The 24,636-nt window shown below is 42.4% G+C and overlaps 1 protein-coding gene across 21 annotated transcripts in view; it reads right to left on the bottom strand.

The window, feature by feature from the left end:
• GYG2 (glycogenin 2) overlaps window positions 1-24,636 on the bottom strand; it is a 53,796-nt gene that overhangs the window by 12,495 nt on the left and 16,665 nt on the right. For 20 of the 21 annotated variants that reach the window (XR_013412689.1, XR_013412688.1, XR_003726041.2 and 17 more), the window contains 5 exons: window positions 16,612-16,786; window positions 15,611-15,773; window positions 13,876-14,002; window positions 10,340-10,562; window positions 8,699-8,899 (listed from right to left, as the gene is read on the bottom strand). Coding sequence is in view for 18 of the 21 variants with exons in the window: in XM_077988192.1 (XP_077844318.1) it covers window positions 8,699-8,899; window positions 10,340-10,562; window positions 13,876-14,002; window positions 15,611-15,773; window positions 16,612-16,786 (889 nt within the window). In the remaining 3 variants the exon portion in view is untranslated. Of the gene's footprint in view, window positions 1-6,158; window positions 6,328-8,698; window positions 8,900-10,339; window positions 10,563-13,875; window positions 14,003-15,610; window positions 15,774-16,611; window positions 16,787-24,636 lie in introns of those variants that run through there. The other variant, XM_077988196.1, reaches the window with a different exon arrangement.

Below are 24,636 nucleotides of genomic sequence, written 5' to 3'. Positions count from 1 at the left end.
CTGATGTTAATTTGAACTAAAAACATAATAACTGAAACTAGAATGTGGGTTTAACAACAGATTAGACATAGCCAAAGAGATCAGTTAACTAGAAAATAAGTCAGTAGACTGAAGTATGGGGAGAAAGATTGACAGAAAATGCAGATAACTGTGTCATAGATATATGGGACACAGTCAACAGTTCTACACATGCCAGTAGAGGCAGGGCGTGGTGGCTCATGCCTGTAATGCCAGGACTTTGGGAGGCTGAGGCAGGTGGATCACCTGAGGTCAGGAGTTCGAGACCAGCCTGGCCAACATGCTGAAAACCCGGCTCTATTATAAATACAAAAAATTACCCAGGTGTACTGGCGGGTGCCTGTAGTCCCAGCTACTTGGGAGGCTGAGGCAGGAGAATTGCTTGAACCCAGGAGGTGGAGGCTTCAGTGAGCCGAGATCGCACCAGTGCACTCTAGCCTGGATGACAGAGCGAGTCTCTGTCTCAAAAAATAAATTAATTTAAAAAAAAAAGTAGGGCATACTTCAACAAAAAAGTATATTATAAATAAAATAAGATGTGCTACAAACAAGAGTAAAAAAACTTGATAGCTTAAAAAAAAACTGAAGGACATCTGTGATCTTTTAATTGACTACATTTCCCTACCCCAAATACTGGAAGACAAAACACTGGAGAAGATACTAATTGCAACTTTTTCCTTAATACATTAATGTATGTGGAAAAAATTAATATTCAGCTTTACTTTTAAAAACACAGATCTGGGGCAGGCACGGTGGCTGACGCCTGTAATTTCAACACTTTGGGAGGCCGAGATGAGCGGATCACTAGAGCCCAGGAGTTTAAGACTAGCCTGGGCAACATGGTGAAACCCATCTCTACAAAAAATACAAACTATCAGCCAGGCGTGGTGGCACCTCTTGTAGTCCCGGCTACCTGGGAGGAGGTGGGAGGATCAGTTGAGTCCAGGAGGTCAAGGCTGCAGTGAGCCCAGATCGTGCCGCTGCACTCCAGCCTGGGCAACAGAGCGAGACCCTGTCTCAAAAACAACAACAACAACAAAACCAAAACACGTCAACCTTGCCATCATTATATATACCAAAGGAGCTACTGGACTAAAGAGCTCCAGACGTACACTCAGCTTTTATGACGTTACTGCGATTTATGAAAATCACCTTTTATTTTTAAATCTGTGTTTCAGCTCCCCTAAATAAAATACCCAGAGTAACTCAGTAAACGGACAGCAGGTGACAGTGATGTTGCACAACTCATTTCAAAGACCACCTGGGGTGCGAATTAATGAAATGGAATTTCTCCTGATATCCACGGAGGATTGGTTCCAGGACCTCCTGGGGATACCAAAATCCACGGATGCTGAAGTGTCTGATACAAGATGGAATTGTGTTTGCACATAACCAATGCACATCCTCCCACAGACTTTAAATCATCTCTAGGTTAATTGCCATACCTATTACAATGCACATGCTGTGTTAATACTTGCTATGTCGTATTGTTTAGGGAATAATAACAAGAGAAAAAAGTCTGTGCATGTTCAGCGCAGATGCAATTTTGTTTTCCCCAATATTTTCGATCCAAGCTTGGTTGAATCCACAGATACGGAACCCATAGATGCGGAGGGTGAGCTATATATCAGATACCGTATAGACAGCATCCCTCCCTTTTTTTTTTAAGATGTTCAGAAATATTTATTGATTTATCCAAAGTCACAAAACTAGTATACAAAACAGCTCAAATTTTCAACTCCTTGTTCAGTGTTATTAAATATTATCTTGGAAAATGTGACAGTAATATAATAATCTCCAATCAATCAACATACCTTTTGTTAAATAGAGTTTTGTTTTGTTTTGTTTTTACTTTAGGTTCCGGGATACATGTGCAGGACGTGCAGGTGTGTTACACAGGTGTACGTGTGCCATGGTGGTTTGCTGCACCCGTCAACCCGTCATCTAGCTTTCAAGCCCCGCATGCATTAGCTATTTGTCCGGACTCTCTCCCTCCCCTCTCTCCCCAGTCCCTTCCCTTTAAAAGCCTGAAGACTTCATTGTTTTTAGAAAAATACCCTCATCAGAAAATATATAGACCATAACAAATGTTTTTAGGTCAATTTCCCCAACCCACTATTCACCTACATTAGGATGGAGAGGTGGGGAGAATGGGGAATGAGATCGAAGGATGAAATTATGTGGACACAGGAACTCCAAAATACCTTTTTTTTTTTTTTTTTTTTTTTTGAGACAGAGTCTCACTCTGTTGCCCAGGCTGGAGCGCACTGGCACGATCTCAGCTCACTGCAACCTCCACCTCTCGGGTTCAAGCAATTTCCGGCTAATTTTTGTATTTTTAATAGAGACGGGGTTTCACCGTATCAGCCAGGCTGGTCTCAAACTCCTGAGCTCAAGTGAACTGCCTGCGTCAGCCTACCAACATGCTAGGATTACAGGTGTGAGCCACCGTGCCCTGCCCAAAATACCTTTTTTGTTAGTATTCTTTTTATTCTGTCAGGGTTTTTTGTATCTGTGTTGCAGTCAGCCAACATAACACTCCCCAGTTATTTAAGGTTATGCTTATATTTCTTTTTCTTTTTTTGAGACTGAGTTTTGCTCTGTTGCCCAGGCTGGAGTGCAGTGGTGTGATCTCAGCTCACTGCAACCTCCGCCTCCCAAGTTGAAGCCATTTTCCTGCTTCGGCCTCCCAAGTAGCTGGGATTACAGGTACACGCCATCACACCCGGCTAATTTTTGTATTTTTAGTAGAGACGGAGTTTCACCGTGTTGGCCAGGCTGGTCTTGAACTCCTGAGCTCAAGTGATCTGCCCGCCTTGGCCTCCCAAAGTGTTGGGATTACAGACGTGAGCCACTGCACCTGGTCTAAATGCATTTTTGACTTAAGATATTTTCAGTTTACGATGGGTTTGTTGGGATGTAAACCAACTGTAAATCGAAGATCATGTGTATTTAAACAGCTTTGGTTTCACCTCCACCTTTTCCTCCCACTCCTGAATCTATTTGAATTTCTCTTCCTTTCTGCTAAACATTTGAGCGGGTCTCGCAGTCTTCTACACACTGGGTCTCCAATGCCTGGGTGTCCCCTCCTTTCCCTAGGACCTACGCAGGCGTCCCTGCTCCTGCTGTAACTAAACATTTCAGTGTCCAAGTCTGAGGCCAGTGTGACCTCTCCCTGCCTCCCCTTCACGCCGTGCCTGGGGCCGCTTGCAGGGCGGACAGATCCCTCCTTCACTTCATCACTTTCCTACGGATCAAATTCCATCTGAGCTGGATCTGTCTGTTTCCGTCTCCCTTGCTGCCCCCTCTGCGATGTGCAAGTGCAGTTTATTCATTTAAGGGCCTGTAGTTGGGTACTGCACTATCATCTTCCATTGATGCTTTTGAAGCCCAAGGGTGGGCATGACGGTGGGCTGGAGGGAGGGTGAGGCTGGGCATAGCCTCTGAGATGGGAGATACAGGCTCTGCAATCACTTTTGAGAACTGCTTAAATACCCTAAACAAAGTACGCTCAGCCCAGCTGAGGGTCATCTCCGCTCACCTTACCCTTGGCCTTGAGCTCATGCTCAGACAGACAGCAGAAGGGCCACCTACTGTCCCCAGCACTACCCGGACAGGGACAGCTTCCACCTGCAAGGGTGATCTTCATCTCCTCCTGGGTCTTGTTCTGGGCCCTGGAAACTGGCGATTCTCCAATTCTTGAGAAGTGTTTTCCCGCCCTCCTCCTTTCTGCAGTATTGCCCCTTGAGGATGGGGTGGGGATTGGGAGCCATGCCAAAAACGTCCAACGGGCACTGCAATCTCTTGCTGCGGATGAGACCAGCTGATGGTCTTCTCGTGGCTGCTGGCTGTTGAACATACTTTTTTTTTTTATAATTACTTTTTAAAAATTGACACATAATGATTGTACATATTTATGGGGTACACAGGGATGGTTCAATACCTACAAGGTTCAGTGATCCTGTCAGGGTAATTAGCATATCCACCATGTCAAATATGTATCATTTCTTTCTTTTGGGAACATACGACATCCTCCTTCCAGCTATTTGAAACTGTTGGCTACAGTCATCCTACAGGGCTATAGAATATGACAACATATTCCTCTTGTCTAGCTGTAATTTTGTATCCTTTAACAAATCTCTCCCTATCTTCTCCTTCCCCCACCTTTCCTAGTCTCTAGTACATTCTATTCTACTTTTTACTTCTATTTTTTTTTTTTGAGACAGAGTCTCGTTCTGCTGCCCAGGCTGGAGTGCAGCGGCATGATCTCGGCTCACTGCAGCCTCAACCTCCCAGGTTCAAGCGATCCTCCCACCTCAGCCTTGCGAGTAGCTGGGACCACCGGCAAGTACCACACACTCAGCTAATTTTTGTATTTTTTTGTAGAGACAGGGTTTTGCTATGTTGCTCAGGCTGGTCTCAAACTCCTGATCTCAAGCAATCATCCTGCCTCAGCCTCCCAAAGTGCAGGGATTACAGGAGTGAGCCACTATGCCTGGTCTTACTTTTTACTTCTGTGAGATTAAATGTTTTTAGCTTCCACAGATGAGTGAGAACATGTGGTGTTTAACTCTCTGTTTCTGGCTTATTTCACCTATCATAATGTCCTCTATTTCCATCCATGTTGCCGCAAATGATGAATTTCCTTCTTTTTTATGGCTGAATAGTATTCCATGGTATATCCATACACAGCATTTTCTTTATCCATTCATCCTTTGACAAACAATTGGGTTCAATCTGTATCTTGCCTGTTGTGAATAAACTGCAAAAACATGGACGGGGGGCAGATGTCCCTTCATATACTAATTTCCTTTCCTTTAGATAAATGCCCAGTAGTGTGATGGCCGGATCATGTGGTAGTTCTATTTGTAGTTTTCTGAGGAACCTTCATACTCTTGTCCATCCTGGCTGTGCTTATTTTTAATCCCCATCTACAGTGGAGAAGAGTTTCCCTTTCTCCACATCTTCACCAGCATTGGTTATTTTTTGTCTTTTTGATAATAGACACCACCTAACTGGGGTGAAATGAATGTGCTTTTGTGTCTTTGCTCATCTCCTTGGACATCACGGCAGGATAATCCTCAATTCTGTCATCATGAAGCCCCAATCCCTCCTCAGAAGCCCCAATCCCTCCACGGGAAAGGCTCTCCTTGGTTTGGCTTGACTGGCTCTGATTGAAATGTGGCTCACGGATGGACAAACATGAAGCTACATATCTATTCTTTAAGTTGCCACCTCATTGACAATTACGAATCCCTAGCAAAAGTAGAAGTGACTTATGTCAAGAAAAATCCACGGCAACAATTCCATTGAGATTAATATGAATTGAGCATGATGGGCACTGTTTTAGAGAAAGCAAAGTGCTAAGTGCTCTCACTCTGGAAATGGTCCTGTTTTTGCAGAGACTGGCATGGCTACAACTTGGGCTGGAGCTGGGACTGGAGCGTCCTGACTGTTTTCACTTTTGGAGTCTCTGGAAAACCACTGTTTGCCCTGGGAAGCTTGTTTTCAGGGGCTGTGACAATCCATGGAAATCCCTCAAGGGGCTGAGGGGTAGAGAATACACACTTGCTTCTGAAAGAGGGTGGCTGCCCTTACGAATGAGGCAGTGCCCACCGTGGTTCAGAATAAACTTTTAAGAATGCTTGTAATGGCCAGGTGTGGTAGCTCACCCCTGTAATCCCAGAACTTTGGGAGGCTGAGGCAGGTGGATCACTTGAAGCCAGGAGTTCAAGAACAGCCTGGCCAACATGGTGAAACCTGGTCTTTACTAAAAATACAAAAACTAGCTGGATGTGGTGGCCCATGCTTATCCATCTACTAAGGAAGCTGAGGCAGAAGAATTGCTTGGACTCGGGAGGTGGAGGTTGCAGTGAGCTGCTGAGATCGCGCCATTGCACTTCAGCCTGGGCGATGGAGTGAGACTCCGTCTCAAAACAAACAAAAAGAAAAAAGAAAAAAAGAAGAATGCTTTTAAGATCATTTGCAAAAACACAGTCCTTTAAAATGATCCTTATTCAGAGAAACCTCAGGCCACAGTTTGCAAAACCACTAATGTACAAGATTCAGTGACAGAATAAGATTAAAATTACATAACCGGAAATCAGAAAGATGGTTTGACAACCGTTTTCTGAGGACTCAATAGAGTCTTGTGAAGAAAATAAATCTTGGAACCCCAATATCACTAACCAGGGAAAAGTCCAGCGGGGAGCTGCTTAGGGCCTCTGCCTCCCATTCCTTTCAGTCACCCCTCTGCTCACAGAGATGAATGCATATCTGATTGCCTCCTTTGGAAAGGCCAAAAGGAAACTAAAAAAAAAAAAAAAAAGCAACCATTTGCCTCTATCTTATGACCTGGAAGCCCCCTCCCCACTTTGAGTTGTCCCACCTTTCCGGACTGAACCAATGTACTTCTTAAACATATCTCATGACTCTCTAAAAGGTATAAAAGCAAGCTGTGCCCCGAGCACCTTGGGCACATGTCGTCAGGACCTCCTGAGGCTGTGTCACGGGTGTGTCCTTAACCTTGGCAAAATACACTTCCTAAATCTTTTTTTACGAAGCATTCAATAATATTTCTTTTTTAGGCGAGGAGTTTGAGCATTCAATTGTTTTCAACACACATCAACAGGGGATCAGAGTTCCCCTTTATTGGCATTAAGGTGCTGTAATGCACATAAAAGCAAGAGCCTTGAATGCCACAGCATTCTCGGATACTCTTTGGTTTAGTCTAAACTTGGTTGCCTACTAAACATTTAATGTAAATGCGATTTTTCCTTAGACATCCTGATACGAGCACGGCTCAGCACGATTGCAGCCGTTTTGCACATCATGTAAGAGCTCAACCGATGGAATTCTTCACATTCCAGCAGGAACAAGCAGAGGCCCTTGACTTTACTCACATGAGGGACGTCCTGCGGCCAGACCCAGGCTATGGCGTGCTCAGGGCACACCGCAAGGAATGAAAAACCAGAAAAGCGAATTTTACACCTCCTCAGCCTTCACCATCTGAACCTAAACATCTTTTCAACGTGTTTGGGTCAATGTGAAATCACCACTCCGACATTATTAATGCATAAAGTTGCCAGAGCATCATTTACGCCATAGTACAGTGAAGCGTGTGGTGTCTTCCGCAGCAATGTGTGCAAAACGCAAAGGTCACTGGTTTATAAGCAACAAGAAACAGCTCTCCCGGAGCTATCTGAAATCCACAGACAAGAATCGCTTTCCTTCAGCCCAGTCCCCAGACCCTTCCCTAAGTATGATCTCAAAATAATTCTGTTGAGAAACTTGTTAGGATGAGAGGTAAAGATTTAAAACAAGAATTTTTTTTTTTTTTTTTTTTAATTTGAGACAGTGTCTACTCTGTCACCCAGGCTGGAGTGAACCGGTGAGATTATAGCTCACTACAGCCTCAACCTCCAAGGCTCAAGTGTTCCTCCTGCCTCAGCCCCCCAAGTAGCTGGGACTACAGGTGCACACATCCACGCCCAGCTAATTGTTTTACTTTTTTTGTAGAGATGAGGTCTCAGTGTGTTGCCAGCTGGTCTCATACTCCTGGGCTCAAGCAGTCCTCCCACCTCAGCCTTCCAAAGTGTTAGGATTACAGGTGTGAGTCACCATGCCTGGCCCCAAGAAATCTTTAAACACAAGATATTATTCCAAAGTATTCGCCTAGAAATTGGAGCTGGAGAAATGACGGCCTCCATTATTTGTTTTGCAAGGTGTATTTTCATCTTTCTTTGATGGGGACAAAGTGCTGCAGACTCAGCCTCAATAGACACCACTGTGCAGGTCAACATTCATTTGAACACTGAACCCCAGCAGGAATCCATCTTCATTTGAACCACTGTTCAAGTCAGGGGTTCGGCTGAAACCGCTCAGGATGCACGGCCAGGCAGTTGGGTTGAAGGGGCACTGATGGAAGCCTCACTTTTTGAACCTGAACGAGCTCTGGCTCCCCCAGGATCTGTAAACTGCATGAGAGTGAGCATCTGTCTCCATGTGGCATCAGTTTTTTGAAGCTGCTACATAAGAAATGGCCACAAACTGGGTGGTTTATACCAAGGCAGACTGACCATCTGATAGTTCTGGGGGCCAGAAGTCCAGTGGATTAAAATCAAGGTGTCGGCAGGGTTGGTTCCTTCTTGGAGACCTGGAGGAGAATCCATTTCCTGCCTTCTCTGGCTTCTGGAAGCCACCATATTCCCTGGCTCGTGGCCTCCTCTTCCATCTTCAAAGCCAGCAGCCCAGCCTCTTCCAGTCCCCTCTCTCTCTGGCCTCTGCTTCCAGCTTCACACTCCTTCTCTGACCTTCACACATCTGCCTTCTTCTTTGAAGGGAGGTTTGTGATGACTAAGAGCCCACTCCCATAATCCAAGACCATACCTCCCCATCGCAAGGTCCCTCTTTAATCACAACTGCAAACTCCCTTTTGCCACACAAGGTGACATTCACAGATCCTGGGGACTGGGGCATAGACATCTTTCTGCAGGTGAGCTTGATTCGGCGTGCCATAATGCAAATAAATGCAGGAGCCTTGAATGCCACAGCAAACTAAAGACCAGCCTTTCCCCTCCATCTCCCCTCCCCAGAGAGCCAGGGAAGCCGGCTCTCTCCGCTCTCACTGCTTGCCAGTGTCTGACTCTCCATCACACCTGTGAGGAATGCAGGTACTTACATCTTCTGAACGGCGTCCTTCAGGTAGGGACAGGGTCTCATCCACCATCTGGGTCGGCTCCGGAAGGCCCTGAGCAGGCTGGTTAGAACCCAGTGGCGAATTTGCACACAGCACGCCGGCACTGGGTGTTGAATTTGCACACGGCTCTCCAACACCAGACACTGAATCTGTACACAGCGCCCCCACATCACTGAGGCAAAGCTGCACAAAAATAGACACATGGAGCGAGTCTTCCCAATGTCTCCTCAATTCACCCGCTGTCCTGGGGGGTGGGGTGGGGCCCTGTGTAGCCAGGGCTCCCAGCTCCCATCCCAATCACTAAATAATTGTCCTAAATGTTTTCTTTCTCAGAACCATTTGACACTAAGCCTTAAAGTTCCCTCCTATGCACTCCAGTACTTAGTAATCCAGTACTCAGCAAAGCGCCCAGCAGGAAACATGTGGCAAGTCAATGTTTGTGAAGTGAATACACATAAACGCCCACTTGCTGCTGTCACTCGCTGAGAGGTATTTTCAGCAGTCCTTAAAAAGTAGCCCCTAGCTCCACCCAAATAACAAAGCATACTAAAAATTACAATAGGATGCTTTTCCATTTCCCAGGCAACGCATGTGCCGACAGCAGACTCTGTTGTATTAGCAAATACTCTAGTTAAAAAAAAAAAAAAAAAAAAAAAAGGCCGGGATGGGTGGTTCACGCCTGTAATCCCAGCACTTTGGGAGGCTGAGGCAGGTGGATCACTTGAGGTCAGGGCTTCAAGACCAGCCTGGCCAACATGGCAAAACCCCGTCTCCACTAAAAGTACAAAAATTAGCCGGGCGTGGTGGCGGGCACCTGTAATCCCAGCTACTCCGGAGGCTGAGGCAGGAGAATCGCTTGAACCCGGGAGGCGAAGGTTGCAGTGAACTGAGATCACGTCACTGCACTACTGCCTGGGTAACAGAGCAAGACTCTGTCTCAAAAAACAAACAAACAAAACTCTAGTTTTCTTTACGCTAGTAAAAAAAAAAAAAATACTCTGGTACTCTAGTACAAATGCATTAGTAAAATTTAAAAAAAAAAAAAAGCTCAAGATTTTTTTTACTTTAGTGAAAAAAGCCATTAGGAATAAAAAGTTTCCTGAGTCCTAATTGCAAAAGGTCTTCTGCGAGGCAGATGCAGTCCACATTCAACACACTGCAGATACTCCACGATTTAGCACATCTAGGGGCTATCATTATATTTTCTGAAATCAAATTGGTGTCAATCAAAAATTTACAAAATCCTCTTCAGACACGTCCTCCAATTGCTATCTCAAATGATGCTTTCAAGTGGAAAGCGTTGGCCCAAATGACATTGTAATCAGTCATTGTGAACCACCTGTCCATGAGGGTCTCTTACTCTGATGAGGATGGCTAATTTCAATAACCTATTTCTGCACCAGGCCTATAAATCAAAACAAGATATCTACTCATTAGGCATTCTCTATTTTGAGCTAAAACATAAAAATTTTTTTAAAAGGTACTTGCTTCTCAGTATTCTTTTACATGAAATACAGTGCTTAGACAAAAAAGGGGCATTTCAAAAAAAACCACACCGGACCTTGGTGACAAGGATGTTCTCCTTGTCCTCAGCTATGGGTTTTAAGGGAATTCTCCACTTACTGTGTGACCAGGAGATGCGTGTGCTTCCCCCGCTTGGGCACTTTTATAAAGGGGCAACACGTTGTTCTGGTAGATCGTCCACCAGAGATGAAGGAACACCGCCTGGTGCTGGCTACTGGACGCTGAGCCCCGCTCCAACACTGAGCCACTCTGTGGATTGTACTTGTAGTTCCAAGGTTTCGTGGACCCCAAAAAATGTACGACCTTTGCACTGGAACCAAATCTGAGAAGAAAACAGAAGGGATTCTGATTTCCACTCTAATGTGATAAAAGACACCCAGAAAGCATCCAACTACCGTGGGGCTCCTCAAAGACAGCCTCTGAAGGACTTGCCCCAATGGGTTTCCATTATTGATTATTATTATTGATGATACTACTACTATCAGCATAGTAATCAGTATATAATGAATAATAATACACTACTACTTCCAATGTAGTAATCAATATATGATCAATAATAATAGACTACTACTATCAACATAGTCATCAATATATGATCAATAATAATACACTACTACTATCAATGCATGTAATCAATATGATCATGATCATATGATTACAATATGATCATGATCATATGATTACAATGCATGTAATCAATATATGATCAATAACAATATATTCTTACTATCAATGTAGTAATCATGTAATCAATAATAATATGTTATTATTATCAACATATAATAGTACTCAATATATAATCAATAATAATTACCACTATCAATGTAGTAATCAATATATAGTCAATAATATACTACTATTAGCATAGTAATCAATATATAATCAATAGTAACATCTACTACTATCAATTCAGTAATCAATATGTGATCAATAACAAAATACTATCACGATAGTAATCAATATATAATCAATAATAATATAGTAGTACTATCAATGCAGTAATCAATATATGAGCAATAATAGCATACCACTACTATCAAGATAGTAATCAATATATCATCAATAATACTACTCCACTACTATCAGCATAGTAGTAGTAGTTTCATTTGCAGTTATTTTGCATAAAGATATACTTTTAAAATCACAGTTTTTGCAGTTATTTTATTTTCTATATATCAAGAAACATAATCGTAATCCATTGAGATTTTTTCCCAAAACAGGAAAAATAAATCAGTTTTTTAAAAACGCGAAGTACAGCAGCCCAAATCATCGTATCCTTAAAATGACAGGGGCAAAAAAAAATAGCTGTTACAGTGGATAATGCAAGCAGCAAGGCAATTTGCTTTTTTTCTCTTTTACAGGATTTAAAATTTTCCCCTTGCCAACTTTTTTGTTGTTCATCATCACCATCCTCCAGGAGCCTTTTTAAACATTTTTTTTCTTGGATCACCTCCTCATGAAATATGAACACAAAAGTCACATGACATATCTATGTTCTGTACATTACATCTGTGATTATACATTAAAATATAACAAGATTTCACTCCCAAGAATCAATTTCTCTTCCTTAGGGACACCGTGTCCTGTGTAGAGAATGCAGACTCTACAATTATTGATTCCCAATGTGATTCTCAGATTCTCTATTTTCATTTATAGCCACATCTTCTGGAGCAGTGAATTTCACAGTTTCTGGTCCTCTCACCCTTGAACCTCTTAGGAACTCAAAGAGCTTTGTCCATGTGGATTCTTTCTTTTTTTTTCTCCTGAGCTGAGGCTTGCTCTGTCACTCAGGCTGGAGTGCAGTGGCATGATCTCGGCTCACTGCAAACTCCAGTTTCCAGGCTCAAGTGAGCCTCCCTCCGCAGCCTCCCGAGTAGCAGAGACTAGCGGTGTGCGACACCACGTTCAGCTAATGTCTTGTTTTATTTTTTCGTAGAGACAGGGTTTCGTCATGTTGCACAGGCTGGTCTCAAACTCCTGAGCTCAAGTCATCTGCCTGCCTCGGCCTCCCAAAGGGCTGAAATGACAGGCGTGAGCCACTGTCCCCAGTCATGTCCCTGTGGATTCTCTTTCTCCATATTTACAATAATCGAGATTAAAACTGAGAAATTAGAAAGCATATTTATCAATCCCTTTAAAAAAATCAAACCATTATGCAGTAACATAAATTTCATGATTTTTCATTAAAAAAATCTCTATATTAAAAAAAATCATTGTGAGAAGAGTGCACCTATTTTCCCAAGAGGCGACAGCTGGTTCCTCCTAGCTCCATCTGTGTTCAGGGTATTACCTCATTGCATGCCATGTAGTGTCTGTAAAATCTCAGCATAGATGCATGAGAAAATGGCAGCAAAAAGGGAAAAAAATCACATCTTCAAATTCTTTTTCTAAAGTAGTTATGACTTTGAAGACACTTGAAAGAGTTGTGGGGTCAGGGTTCCTCGGGCTACACTTTGGGAATCACTGTCGTAGAGCCTTGACTACCTATCATTTACAGCAATCAGCAAGCAGGAGACGAGATACGGGTGTGCGTGTTTCTGTGTGTGTGTATACATATATAACGATGTACAGAGATAGATAGATCTATGTATTAATATACAGAGAGATGTCTAGATCTAGATAGACGGATAGACGCCTAGATAGAGGTCTAGATCTAGATAGATAGATCTATATATAGAGAGATCTAGATCTAGATACATATAGAGAGATATATAGATCCATGTATATACATAGATACCTAGCTAGATCTAGACAGATATACAGATATAGATATATAGATCTACGTATATAGATAGATATCTGGATCTAGATCGATAGATATAGATAGATACCTATATGGATGAAGATCTAAATCTAGATAGATATCTAGATACACAGATATCTAGTTCTAGATAGATAGAAATAGGTATCTATATAGTGATGTAGATCTAGATAGATATCTAGATCTAGATAGATAGACAGATAGATAGATAGATAGATAGATAGATAGATAGATAGATAGATGTTTATAGATAGATATTCAGATCTGGATAGATACATATGATCGATGATAGATTAGATAGATAGATAGATAGATAGATATCTAGGTCTATATAGATAGATAAATATCTACATAGATATACAGATTAGATAGATCAATATATATAGATAGATATCTAGATCTAGATATAGGTACATATATAGATATAGATAGATAGATCTATATATACAGATACATATCCAGATCTAGATAGATATGGATAGATAGATAGATAGATAGATAGATAGATAGATAGATAGATAATAGATAGATGTCTAGGCCTATATAGATAACTATATAGACAGATACATATCTATATAGACATAGACATCTAGATAGATAGACACATAGACATAGGTATCTATCTATACAGATAAATAGATATTTAGATCTACCTAGAGATAGATAGATAGATAGATAGATGGATGGATGGATGGATAGATAGATAGATGGATGGATGGATGGATGGATGGATGGATAGATAGATAGATAGATAGATAGATAGATAGATAGATAGATGAGTTTTTAAATACGCCAACAGCTGGTATATCTTCCAGGAGGGAAGGTGGATTGGTATCGGCAGATCTGGCAGGATTCACCAGGGTGGAGAACTTACTGCTTGAAGGCAGGGCTGTAAGTGTACATCGTGTTACTACTCAAGTTATAGATGAACGGCAGGTGCTTGTGGATGTCTGCTGTTGACCAGTTCCTGAAGAAACTATTCAGTAAGCCTTGGTCCGCCCCTACATAATGAGCAAACATAAAAGCAGGTTAGCAAAGTATGGCTTGGTCCACTCCAAGAATGCCAGATGTGCCTGAAGCTCTCAACGTAAACACTTGCCTTCGGGGTTACTAATTCCATTTCTTCCGTCTGTCAACTGAACACATTCTCTTGGTTCTCAGAAAGGACTGATAACCCAAGCCATTGATAAAAATAAGTGCATATTCCCTCCAAAATTCTCCACCAGGAGCCCCCAGAATGAATGCTAAAATTGCATATGGAGTCCAAAGCACTCCACTGGTCCCCTAATGAATTCTCCCTGGTAGTGACAATGCTTTTCCCACCATTTTTGCCGGTTTTATTAACTCTTCCCCTTTACCTAGAGGCAATTCTTCACTGGTCCAGTATTTTCTTTTACTTTACAAAACTTCCAGCACATTTCCTCTCTACTGACGCCCATTTGAACAAACACCTGCTTCGGGTTGCCTCATTTTAATTCTCCCTATATTCTACCAGGGCTCAGCCAACTACACTCTGTGCATGTTTTTGTAAATAAAGTTTTATTGGAACACAGCCATGCTCTTTTCTTTTTCTTTGAGACAGGGTCTCACTCTGTCACCCTGACTGGAGTGCAGTGGTGCAATCACAGCTCACTGCAGCCTTGAACTCTTGAGCTCAGGTGCTGCTCCCAACTCAGCCTCCCAGGGAGTGGGGACTACAGGTGCTAGCATCACATCCAGCTTATTTTTGTATTTTTTGTAGAGATGCCATGTTGCCTAGGCTGGTCTTGAACTCCTGGTCTCAAGCCACCTTGAACTCCTGGACTCAAGCAATCTGTCCGCCCTGGCCTCCCAAAGTGCTGGGATTACAGGCATGAGCCACCACGGCCAGCCCATGTTCAATGCCAAGTACAGTCATGCAACACATAAAAGTGCTTCGGTCAAAGACAGACCATACATATGACGGTGGTCCCACAAGATTTTATACTGTATTTTCACTGGACCTTTGTGATGTTTAGATATGTTTAGAACCACAGATACTTCCCATTAGGTTACAACTGCCTACAACATTCAGTGCAGTCACATGCTTATATGGGTTTGTAGCTTAGGAGGAACAGGCTCTACCCTCCAGCCTAGGTATACAGTAGGCTATATCATCCAGGCGTGTGTAGATACAATCTAGGATGTTCACACAATGACAAAATCACCTAACAACACGTTTCTCAGAACGCATCCCTGTCGTTAAATGAGGCGTGACTGTATGGTCCACGGCTGACTTCAGGTCACATCTGCAGAGCTGAGTGTGTGCAACAGAGACCATAAGGCGTGCAACTCTGAAAATAGTTACTATCCGGCCCTTTAGAGAAGGATTTGCTCACCTATTTTATATGACTGGATTGTCGAACCGTTCTTTCTACTCAGCAAGGATATTTCCAATGGTTCTCTCAACTGCATAGTTCCTTATGAGCGTCCTGATCTCTTCCTACACCCCTGACTGGCCATATTCTTCAATTCCCACCTCAGTCTTCAAGTGGCCATTCCCAGATATGGGGAAATGGGGTGAGGCTGCGATGCGGGTCTAGGCAGCAGTCCCATTCTCTTCCCCAAGCATCCAGGCTGCCCTGACTTACCGTCAAAGCTGCCGTGTTCCATGGCGTGCTGCAGCAGGAGTTTATGCGTGTGGAGAGAAGGCTGGAAGACAAACACCCCGCTATTGAAGCAATCCGGCCATCCGGGGTCTGGGGCCGCAGAAAACTCTCCCCTGTCGAACAGCTCATCGACATTGGACAGCACCTGGTGAAGCAAAACACGCAGAACCTGCCGCAACGCTTCTTTTACCAATGCTTCTGTTTTTGAGACAGAGTCTTGCTCTGTTGCCCAGGCTGGAGTGCAGTGGTACAGTCTCAGCTCACTGTGGCCTCCGCCTCCCAGGTTCAAGCGATTCCCCCACCTCAGCCTCCTGAGTAGCTGGGATTACAGGCACCTGCTACCATGCCTGGCTAATTTTTGTAATTTTAGTAAAAACGGGGTTTCACCACTTTGGCCAGGCTGGTCTAGAACTCCTGGCCTCAAGTGATCCACCCATCTCAACCTCCCAAAGTGCTGAGATTACAGGCGTGAGTCACTGTGCCCAGCCGCAAGTTTTTTCCCTAATGATTCTATTTTGTGTGTGTAAAATACTGTAGTTATAATTCATTCCTGGGGTAGGAACATGTCTTCCAATCCCCCGTTCTCTTCAGCAGGGTCTAGCACAGTGCTCAGGGGTATGTTACGTCTGATTATAATAGACTGAACATCTGTGTTAGAAACAGAAATGCACATGACCTCACAGGAATCTACCAGTAAGAGCTGACAGCCTGGCCAGCATGGTGAAACCCAGGCTGCACAAAAATACAAAAATTAACTGGGCATGATGGCGGGTGCCTGTAATCGCAGCCACTTGGGAGGCTGAGGTGGGAGAATCACTTGAACCCAGGAGGCAGAGGTTGCAGTGAGCCGAGATCGTGCCATTTGCACTCCAGCTTGGGTGACAGAGTGAATGTGTTGCAAAAAAAAAAAAAGTTGCCAGCCTGCTTAAGGACAGAGATGTGGTGTTGGAGGGTTTCCTATCAAGCAGAGAGTCTTCACTCACCAGAGTGTCTGCATCCAGGAAGACACACTTGCTGTAGTGAGTGAGAGTCCAACAGTGAAGCTTGGTGAGGGTGAGCCCGAGCTCAGGTCTCTTCAGAAAGGCCAGGTGGATGTAGTCTGCACTATCGATTAGATTCACTTCAATGACTTCATCGAACACCTTCGACAGGATGACCCTGGAACAGACATGTGCCAAATAGTAGGACAGTAGGTTAATATTTAGCATAGAACCACCTCCTCCTTCAAAAAGGTGCTGTTTTGCTGCTCACAAACATGGAACGCAGAGAGAATCCCCACGGCCCTCACTGCAGTCTCCATGTTCAGAGCACATTTCCACGGATGCCTTAGAGCTGTGCACACCATCCATTTGTGCCCAAAAGCCTACGCATGCTTGAATGCAAACGTCAATGGTAGCAAACCCCACCGTACCGGAAGAATTAATATATTACTTTAGTAATGTACCTGAGCTAAATGACTGAAGCTTTAGGGATGCATAGAAACCACCACAATTTGTATGACATTTTGAAGTGAATTCAGTATCTTTGAACATGCTTCTTCGATAGCCAGTGTTATATTTTTCAATCAACACAAAGCACAATGATTACTCTAAGTTCAATATTTTCATATTCATATATTTAAAGTCATGCAAGGCCTGGCGCGGTGGCTCACGCCTGTAATCCCAGCACTTTGGGAGGCTGAGGTGGCCGAATCACTTGAGGTCAGGAGTTTGAGATCAGCCTGGCCAGCATGGTGAAACCCCTTCTCTACTAAAAATACAAAAATTAGCCAGGTGTGGTGGCGCCTGTAGTCCCAGCTACTCGGGAGGCTGAGGCAGGAGAATCGCTTGACCCCAGGAGGCAGAGGTTGCAGTGAGCTGAGATCGCGCCACTGCACTCCAGCCTGGGTGACAGAGCAAGACTCTATCTCAAAAAAAAACAAAAAACAAAAACAAACAAACAAAAAACTTAAATTAGCCAGGCGTGGTGGTGGACACCTGTAATTCCTGCTACTCAGGATGCTGAGGCAGGAGAATCGCTTGAACCCAGGGGGCAGAGGTTGCAGGAGGCTGAGATGGCACCACTGCACTCCAACCTGGGCGACAGAGTGAGACTCTGTCTCAAAACACAAACAAAAAAATAAAGTCATGCAAGCGCAACTTACCTGTCAAAATTACCAGCTGCCAAATTTATACCTGTTTTTTCAGCTGTACCTTTTGGTGTGTAGAATTTCTAAATTTCTGTGAAGTAGATTTTGTAGAATGTAATGTGTTCACTGCCTTTGTGAAGCGATATATAATTGCATAATTTCTGTGTGTAAACTGAATGCTTGGGCTTTCAATATGGTGTTCATATAAAGCAATAAATGTTAATGTTATGAAAAAGAAATGCATGCATACTTGAAAAATGTGACAAATTGAACATAACTGTCTTAAGATGCACGCACTTGGGCCATCTCTTAGGAAGACAGCTTCCCCCTGTAAACTGCAGAGGCAGAGAAATGTAAATGCTGAGCTGGTAGAAACTAACAGAGGTCCATAACTATCTCTATCAATTTTTACTTTCTATATTCAAAACTTACATTGTTAGTTGCACACAAGTTTGAGACTTGAAGCTTGAAAGACTGTACATTTTATCAAAGTGAAATTTGCTCTGTTCCATTTATTTATTTATTTTTGCTTAAATCCCACTTCATCATAGTCTAGAACATATTGGGATGACAGAAAAATTAAGCAAGTGCTAGAAAAAGGATGGGGGCATGTTGAAAGAATACAGGGGGCCAGCTAGGAGAAGCACCCAATTACCAAAGCTGAAATAATGTAATCAATAACAAAAAACAACAAGCCCAAAATACGAAATAAATATTCATGAGCCTACACTAATATAAGCTTTCTTTTGATACAGGGTCTCACTCTGTCACCCAGGCTAGAGTTCAGTGGTGCAATCATAGCTCACTGCAGCCTCCAACTCCTGGGCTCAAGTGGTCCTCCCACCTCAGCCTCCCAAGTAACCGGGACTACATGTGCACGCCACCATGCCCGGCTAATTTTTTGTATTTTTTGGTAGAAATGGGGTTTCACAATGTTTACGAAGCTTGTCTCAAACTTCTGGGCTCAAGCAATCTGCCTGCCTCAGTCTCCCAAAGTGCTGGGAGTACAGGCATGAGCCACCACGCCTGACCTAATATAACTATTGAATAAACAAATACGTGAGAAAGAAGGGGCAGGTTGAATTTACAACATAATTCCAAGTAATTGAAATAGAAGGAATGAGGGAAGTAGAAAATAGAAAATCACGATTAGGCAAACACTATAGTAACAACTATCGCAGACAAGACTCACTGATTTTTAGAGAAGAAACAGGCTGTTTGTGTAATGTCTATCCCAAGATATTTATCCATTACTAAAAGAAAAAAATAATAATTTTACAGTGGAGAACTCCAACAGACACCACTTAATCCAGGTGATCAAATTTAACATCACCAGGACAGGACATAAAGACATCATGCACTCTGTAACATGACACACTGAAAACTTACATCAATTCTGATGATTTTTTTGCCAAAAATGCATAACCTCAATCTAATCTTGAGAAAACACTGGACAAAACCAAACTGAAGGCTGGGTACAGTGACTCACGCTTGTAATCCCAGCACTTTGGGAGGCCGAGGCGGGTGGATCACCTGACGTCAGGAGTTCGAGACCAGCCTGGCCAACAAGGTGAAACCCCATCTCTACTAAAAATACAAAAACTAGCCAGGTGCGGTGGTGGGCACCTGTAATCCCAGCTACTCTGGAGGCTGAGGCATGAGAATTACTTGAACCTGGGAAGCAGAGGTTGCAGTGAGCTGAGATCGCGCCACTGCATTCCAGCCTGGGGGATAGAGTGAGACTCTGTCTCAAAAAAAAAAAAAAAAAAAAAACCGAAGAGCAATCTATAAAACAATTGACCATTACTTAGATTGGATAGTGGAACAGAATGATATCAAATGCATCCATTTATTTTCAACATTTTGTTTGTTTTTAATTAAGCTGCCTCCTGCACTACTATATGTCTGGATTTTATGTTTATTTTCCCATTCAGAAAGTCTACCTTTTTTAAAAGGAACTTTAATCCATTCATGTTTATTATGATCACTGTTATATTTGGATTGAGTCCTGCAGTTTCGTTTCATATTATTTTCCCTTTTTTACATATATCAGACTTTTCTACTTCTTCAGTGTAATTCTTTCCCACCCACCTCTGATTGCATGAATCAGGTTTTCTTCAATCCATGCATTTCCCATTAAGGCTCTGAAACTTGTACAAATCTTTTCTAGTTTTCTGGTGGTAACCACCCTTCAACTGTCAGCACACATATTTAAGCTTATATTTTCTATGACATATAAAGGTAGTCATTACCTATGTCTTCTTCCCAGAAGAAACAAAAATATGAACATATGCTCATTCTCTCTTTCTGCTCTGCTCTTTCAATTACCTCCCATGTGAAATGTTAATTTCAGATTATTTTCGTAACTATGCACTAACACATTCAGACTTAACTCTGTTTTATACATTTATTTATTCAGCACTGCTTCCTGTGTGCTCTCTTCTATTTTATTTTTATTATTATTATTATTATTATTATTATTATTATTATTTTGAGATAGGGTCTTGCTCTGTCACCCAGACTGGAGTGCAGTAGTGTAATCACAGCTCACTGCAGCTTCAGTCTCCTGGGCTCAAGTGATCCTCCCACCTCAGCCTCCTGAGTAGCTGGGACTTTAGGCATGTGCCACTGCACTCAGCAATTTAAAATAATTTTTCAGTAGAGATGAGACCTCACTATGTTGTCCAGGTTGGTCTTGAACTCTTGGACTCAAGCGATCCTCCCACCTCAGCCTCTCAAAATGCTGTGGTTACAGGCATGAGCCACTGTGCTTGGCTACTCTCGCCTTTCTTGGATTACATTCCATTTTGCTGGAGTCAATCAACTAACGTTTTCCTCAAAGGTCTTTGAGGGATAACATTTTTAACGTTTGCAAATTTGAAAAGTCTTTGTTTTGCTTTCAAATTACAGTACTAAAGCTGAATACAGAACTTTCATTTCAAAGTTATCTTGCACCAGAATTTTGAGCCATCAATTATCTCAACCAAATTGATACAGAAAGGCATTTAGGATTTTTCTTCATTTTTGCTGTTCTGAAATTTTACCACTTTGTGTCTACATTTGAGCTTTCTTCATCCACTCTGCTCAATAACCGGAACACTCTCAATCTAAACTTTTTCTCAGAGCTGAAATATAATAGGAGTTACTTCTCTCCCTTCCTCCCTCCCTTCCTTCCTTCCTTCCTTCTTTCCTTCCTTCCTTTCTTTCCTTCCTTCCTTTCTCTTTCTTTCTTTCTCTCTCTCTCTCTTTCTCTCTTTCTTTCTTTCCTCTCCTATTTGACAGATATTGAAGCTCTCGGACCTTTTCTATCGTTTAGCATTTCTCTTGGACTCGACATTTATTTGTAAGATTTCACTGCTCTGTATTCAAGGTAACTATTTCTCTGAAAAAGTACCCTTCCTTCAGCAAATCTCCCTCTGCTTTTGACCCGGTTATTTATGGAATTTATGGCATCTTCGCCGCAGTTGCATAAAGATCCGGGCCATGGGGAGGGCAAGAGAAACAGCACTCCACCTCGCTACAAATGGCACTGCCATTTATGTCCTTACATCCTTTTGTTCAGCTCTGTTCATTTTCCTAAAATAAACTCCTGGAAGCCGAATTATGTTTCATGAATACCATTAGTTTAAAGCTATAAACGCAGGCTCCTGGCATGATTTCCCTACAAGATCACTCCACAACACGCTTGTACCACACAGCCTGGGTGAGGGACGATCTCCCACCACCCACACTCCTGGTCATTTATGGTCATTGCTCACTGCTCATCTTCTAGTGCCCTGAGCACCGCCGAGCGCCATCCCTCAGTTCTCCCCATGACTATGAAATATATAATAAAAGGGCCTACAAAACCTCAACCCAACCTGCAGCACTGAACCTTCCCACGATTTCTGCCATGTTGCTTCTGAATATTTTAAAGTTCCTCTTGAGTAGACCTTAAGTCTACCTTGATACAGGTAGGCAACAAGTAATAATGACATGATGGAAGATGTAGTATCCATCCCCTCAAGCATGTATACTTTGTGTTACAAGCAATTCAATTATACTCTTTAACAGCATTTTTCTATCCCCCTGCCCCCGCCGGCTTTTAAAATAAAACAGGGAACCCACTGGATGTGCTATATACCTTTCCACTCACTGGTGCATTCATTTTTGGACCTTAATATAGTCAGGCTTTTTTTTCTTTCCTTCTTTTTTGACAGAGTCTCGCTGCCACCAGGCTGGAGTGCAGTGGCACGATCTGGGCTCACTGCAACCTCCGCCTCCCAGGTTCAAGCAATTCTCCTGCCTCAGCCTTCCGAGTAGCTGGAATTACAGGCACCACCACGCCCAGCTAATGTTTTTTGTATTTTTAGTAAAGACAGGGTTTCACCATATTGGTCAGGCTGGTCTCGAACTCCTGACCTCAAGTGATCTGCCCACCTCGGCCTCCCAAAGTGCTGGGATTTGAGGTGTGAGGCACCACACCCAGCCGGTTGTTCATGATAATACCTATTTTTGTATTTGTCTGTCTATCTTTGCTTCTGGCGTGCTAGAGATGAGCCAGTGCAAACCCCTCAAGTGTTTTAAGAGTTCTTCGTATGTGATGGACAATAAGAACCCCTCCGTTATAATATTGTCAATGTGTCCCTCAGGTTGTTTTATCTTCCACTTTAACACATAGTATCTCTGACACAGCAACTCTGGTGTCCTCTTCCATCTTGTGTAATTTACAACAGCATTTCCAGCTTTCAGATGAATGAGACATCCACCTGCATCAATATGTGGAGATATTTTTAGTTGTCACAACTGCCAACTTCTGTCGGCATCTGGTGGGCGGAGCCCAGGGGCACTGCTCAACACCCTACAGTGCACAGGACGCCCCACCACATGGAACCCTCCAGTCCCAGATAGCAGCAGTACTGAGAAACTTCCATCTATTTTATTATAAGATTTCTCTATGTTTTAAATGTTTACCTCTATATTTATAATCTATGTGGATTTTTTTTTTTTTTTTTTTGACAGAGTCTTGCTCTGTCACCCAGGCTGGAACACAGTGGCGCCATCTCGGCTTATTGCAACCTTAACCTCCCGGACTCACATGATTCTCCTGTCTCAGCCTCCCAAGTAGCTGGGATTACAGATGCCTGTCACCACACCCAGCTAATTTTTTCCTTTTTTTTTTTTTTTTTTTGGTATTTTTAGTAGAGATGGGGCTTCACCATGTTGACCAGGCTGGTCTCGAACTCCTGACCTCAAGTGATCCACCTGCTTCAGCCTCCCAAAGGGTTGGGATGACAGGCATGAGCCACCGTGGCCAGCCTGGAATTCATTTTGTTATATGCTTAGCTTTTATTTTAAAAGGATCTTATCATTGATTTTCTCTAACATATTAATGTGATGAATGACATTAACAGATTTTAAAATAATAACCTATCTTTGCTTTCTTAGGGCAAGCACTATTTATTTCTTTACTACAGGGCTAGAGTTGCCTTATTAACATCCTGTATTTGAGGGCTTTCTCAATTCATATGTAAACACAATCAAGCCTATAAATCAAGTTTGGGTGTCAAGATTATAACAGTTTCTTAAAATAAGTGAACATATTCATCTTTTGCTAGGTTCGGTGATAGCTTATGTAGCAGGGAAATTAATTCATCATGAGCAATTTAACAGAACTTCCCTTAATATTGCCCAAACCAGGGCCTTTCTACAAGATAAGCCTTTGGTAACATTTTCAGTTTTTCTCATAGTTATTGTCAAACAGAAGGTTTCTATTCCTCCTGATGACAACAACCAACATCTCACTGATTCCCTGAGAAGGATCAAGCCCTTCTTCAATACTCCCAACGTTATTACCATAAGGGTTCTATATTGTATTCGATATTAAAACTGCCTCCAAATGACTTCTTTCTAATTTCAATTTTGCACATTTATGTTTTCTCAAATAAAAGATTCATTTTTATTTGTTATTTTTATTTTTAGAGAGAAGAGCTCACTCTGTTGCCCAGTCTGGAGTGCAGTGGTGCAATCACGGCTCACTACAGCCTCGAACCTCTAGGCTCAAACAATCCTCCCACCTCAGCTTCCTGAGTAGCTGGGACTACAGGTGCGCACCACCACACCTGGCTAACTCTTTTTATTTTCTGTAGAGATAGAGTCTTGCTATGTTGCCCAGACTGTCTCAAACTCCTGGCCTCAGGCAATCCTTCCACCTTGGCCTCCCTGAAGATTTGTTAATCTAATCCCTGAATTTGTTTCTTGTTCCCAATGATTAGTTTTATCGTTTTATCTTTATGAATTTTTTAATGCTGTTTGCTTTTTTTAATTATTATTTTAAAAATATTTGGGGCTGGGCACGGTGAGTCACATCTGTAATCCCAGCACTTTGGGAGGCCGAGGCGGGTGGATCACTTGAGGTCAGGAGTTTGAGACCAGCCTGGTCAATGTGGTGAAACCTTGTGTCTACTAAAAATACAAAAATTAGCCAGGCGTGATGTTGGATGCCTGTAATCCCAGCTACTCAGAACACTGAGGTTGGAGAATCACTGGAACCTGGGAGGTGGAGGTTGCACTGAGCCAAGATCGCACCATTGCACTCCCACCTGGACGACAGAGTGAGACTCTGTCTCAAAAAATTTAAATAAATAAATAAATAAATAAATAAATTTATATATATATACACACACACACATATGTATGTATATATTTTACATTTAAATCAGTGAAATTATCCAGTTCATATGTATATATGAAATATATATATTTGAAATTATCCAGTTCAAATATATATGTATATATATATTTTAAATTTAAATCAGCGATGAGATTATCCAGTTCAAATATATTTATATGTATATACATATATATTTGAACATGTATACATACATGTATATGCATGCAC

This window comes from Macaca mulatta, chromosome X (genome assembly GCF_049350105.2).
Source record: "Macaca mulatta isolate MMU2019108-1 chromosome X, T2T-MMU8v2.0, whole genome shotgun sequence".
NCBI classification, from domain to species: domain Eukaryota; kingdom Metazoa; phylum Chordata; class Mammalia; order Primates; family Cercopithecidae; genus Macaca; species Macaca mulatta.
Note: the sequence above shows the minus strand (reverse complement) of the source record. Positions and strands in the feature narration are given on the sequence as shown.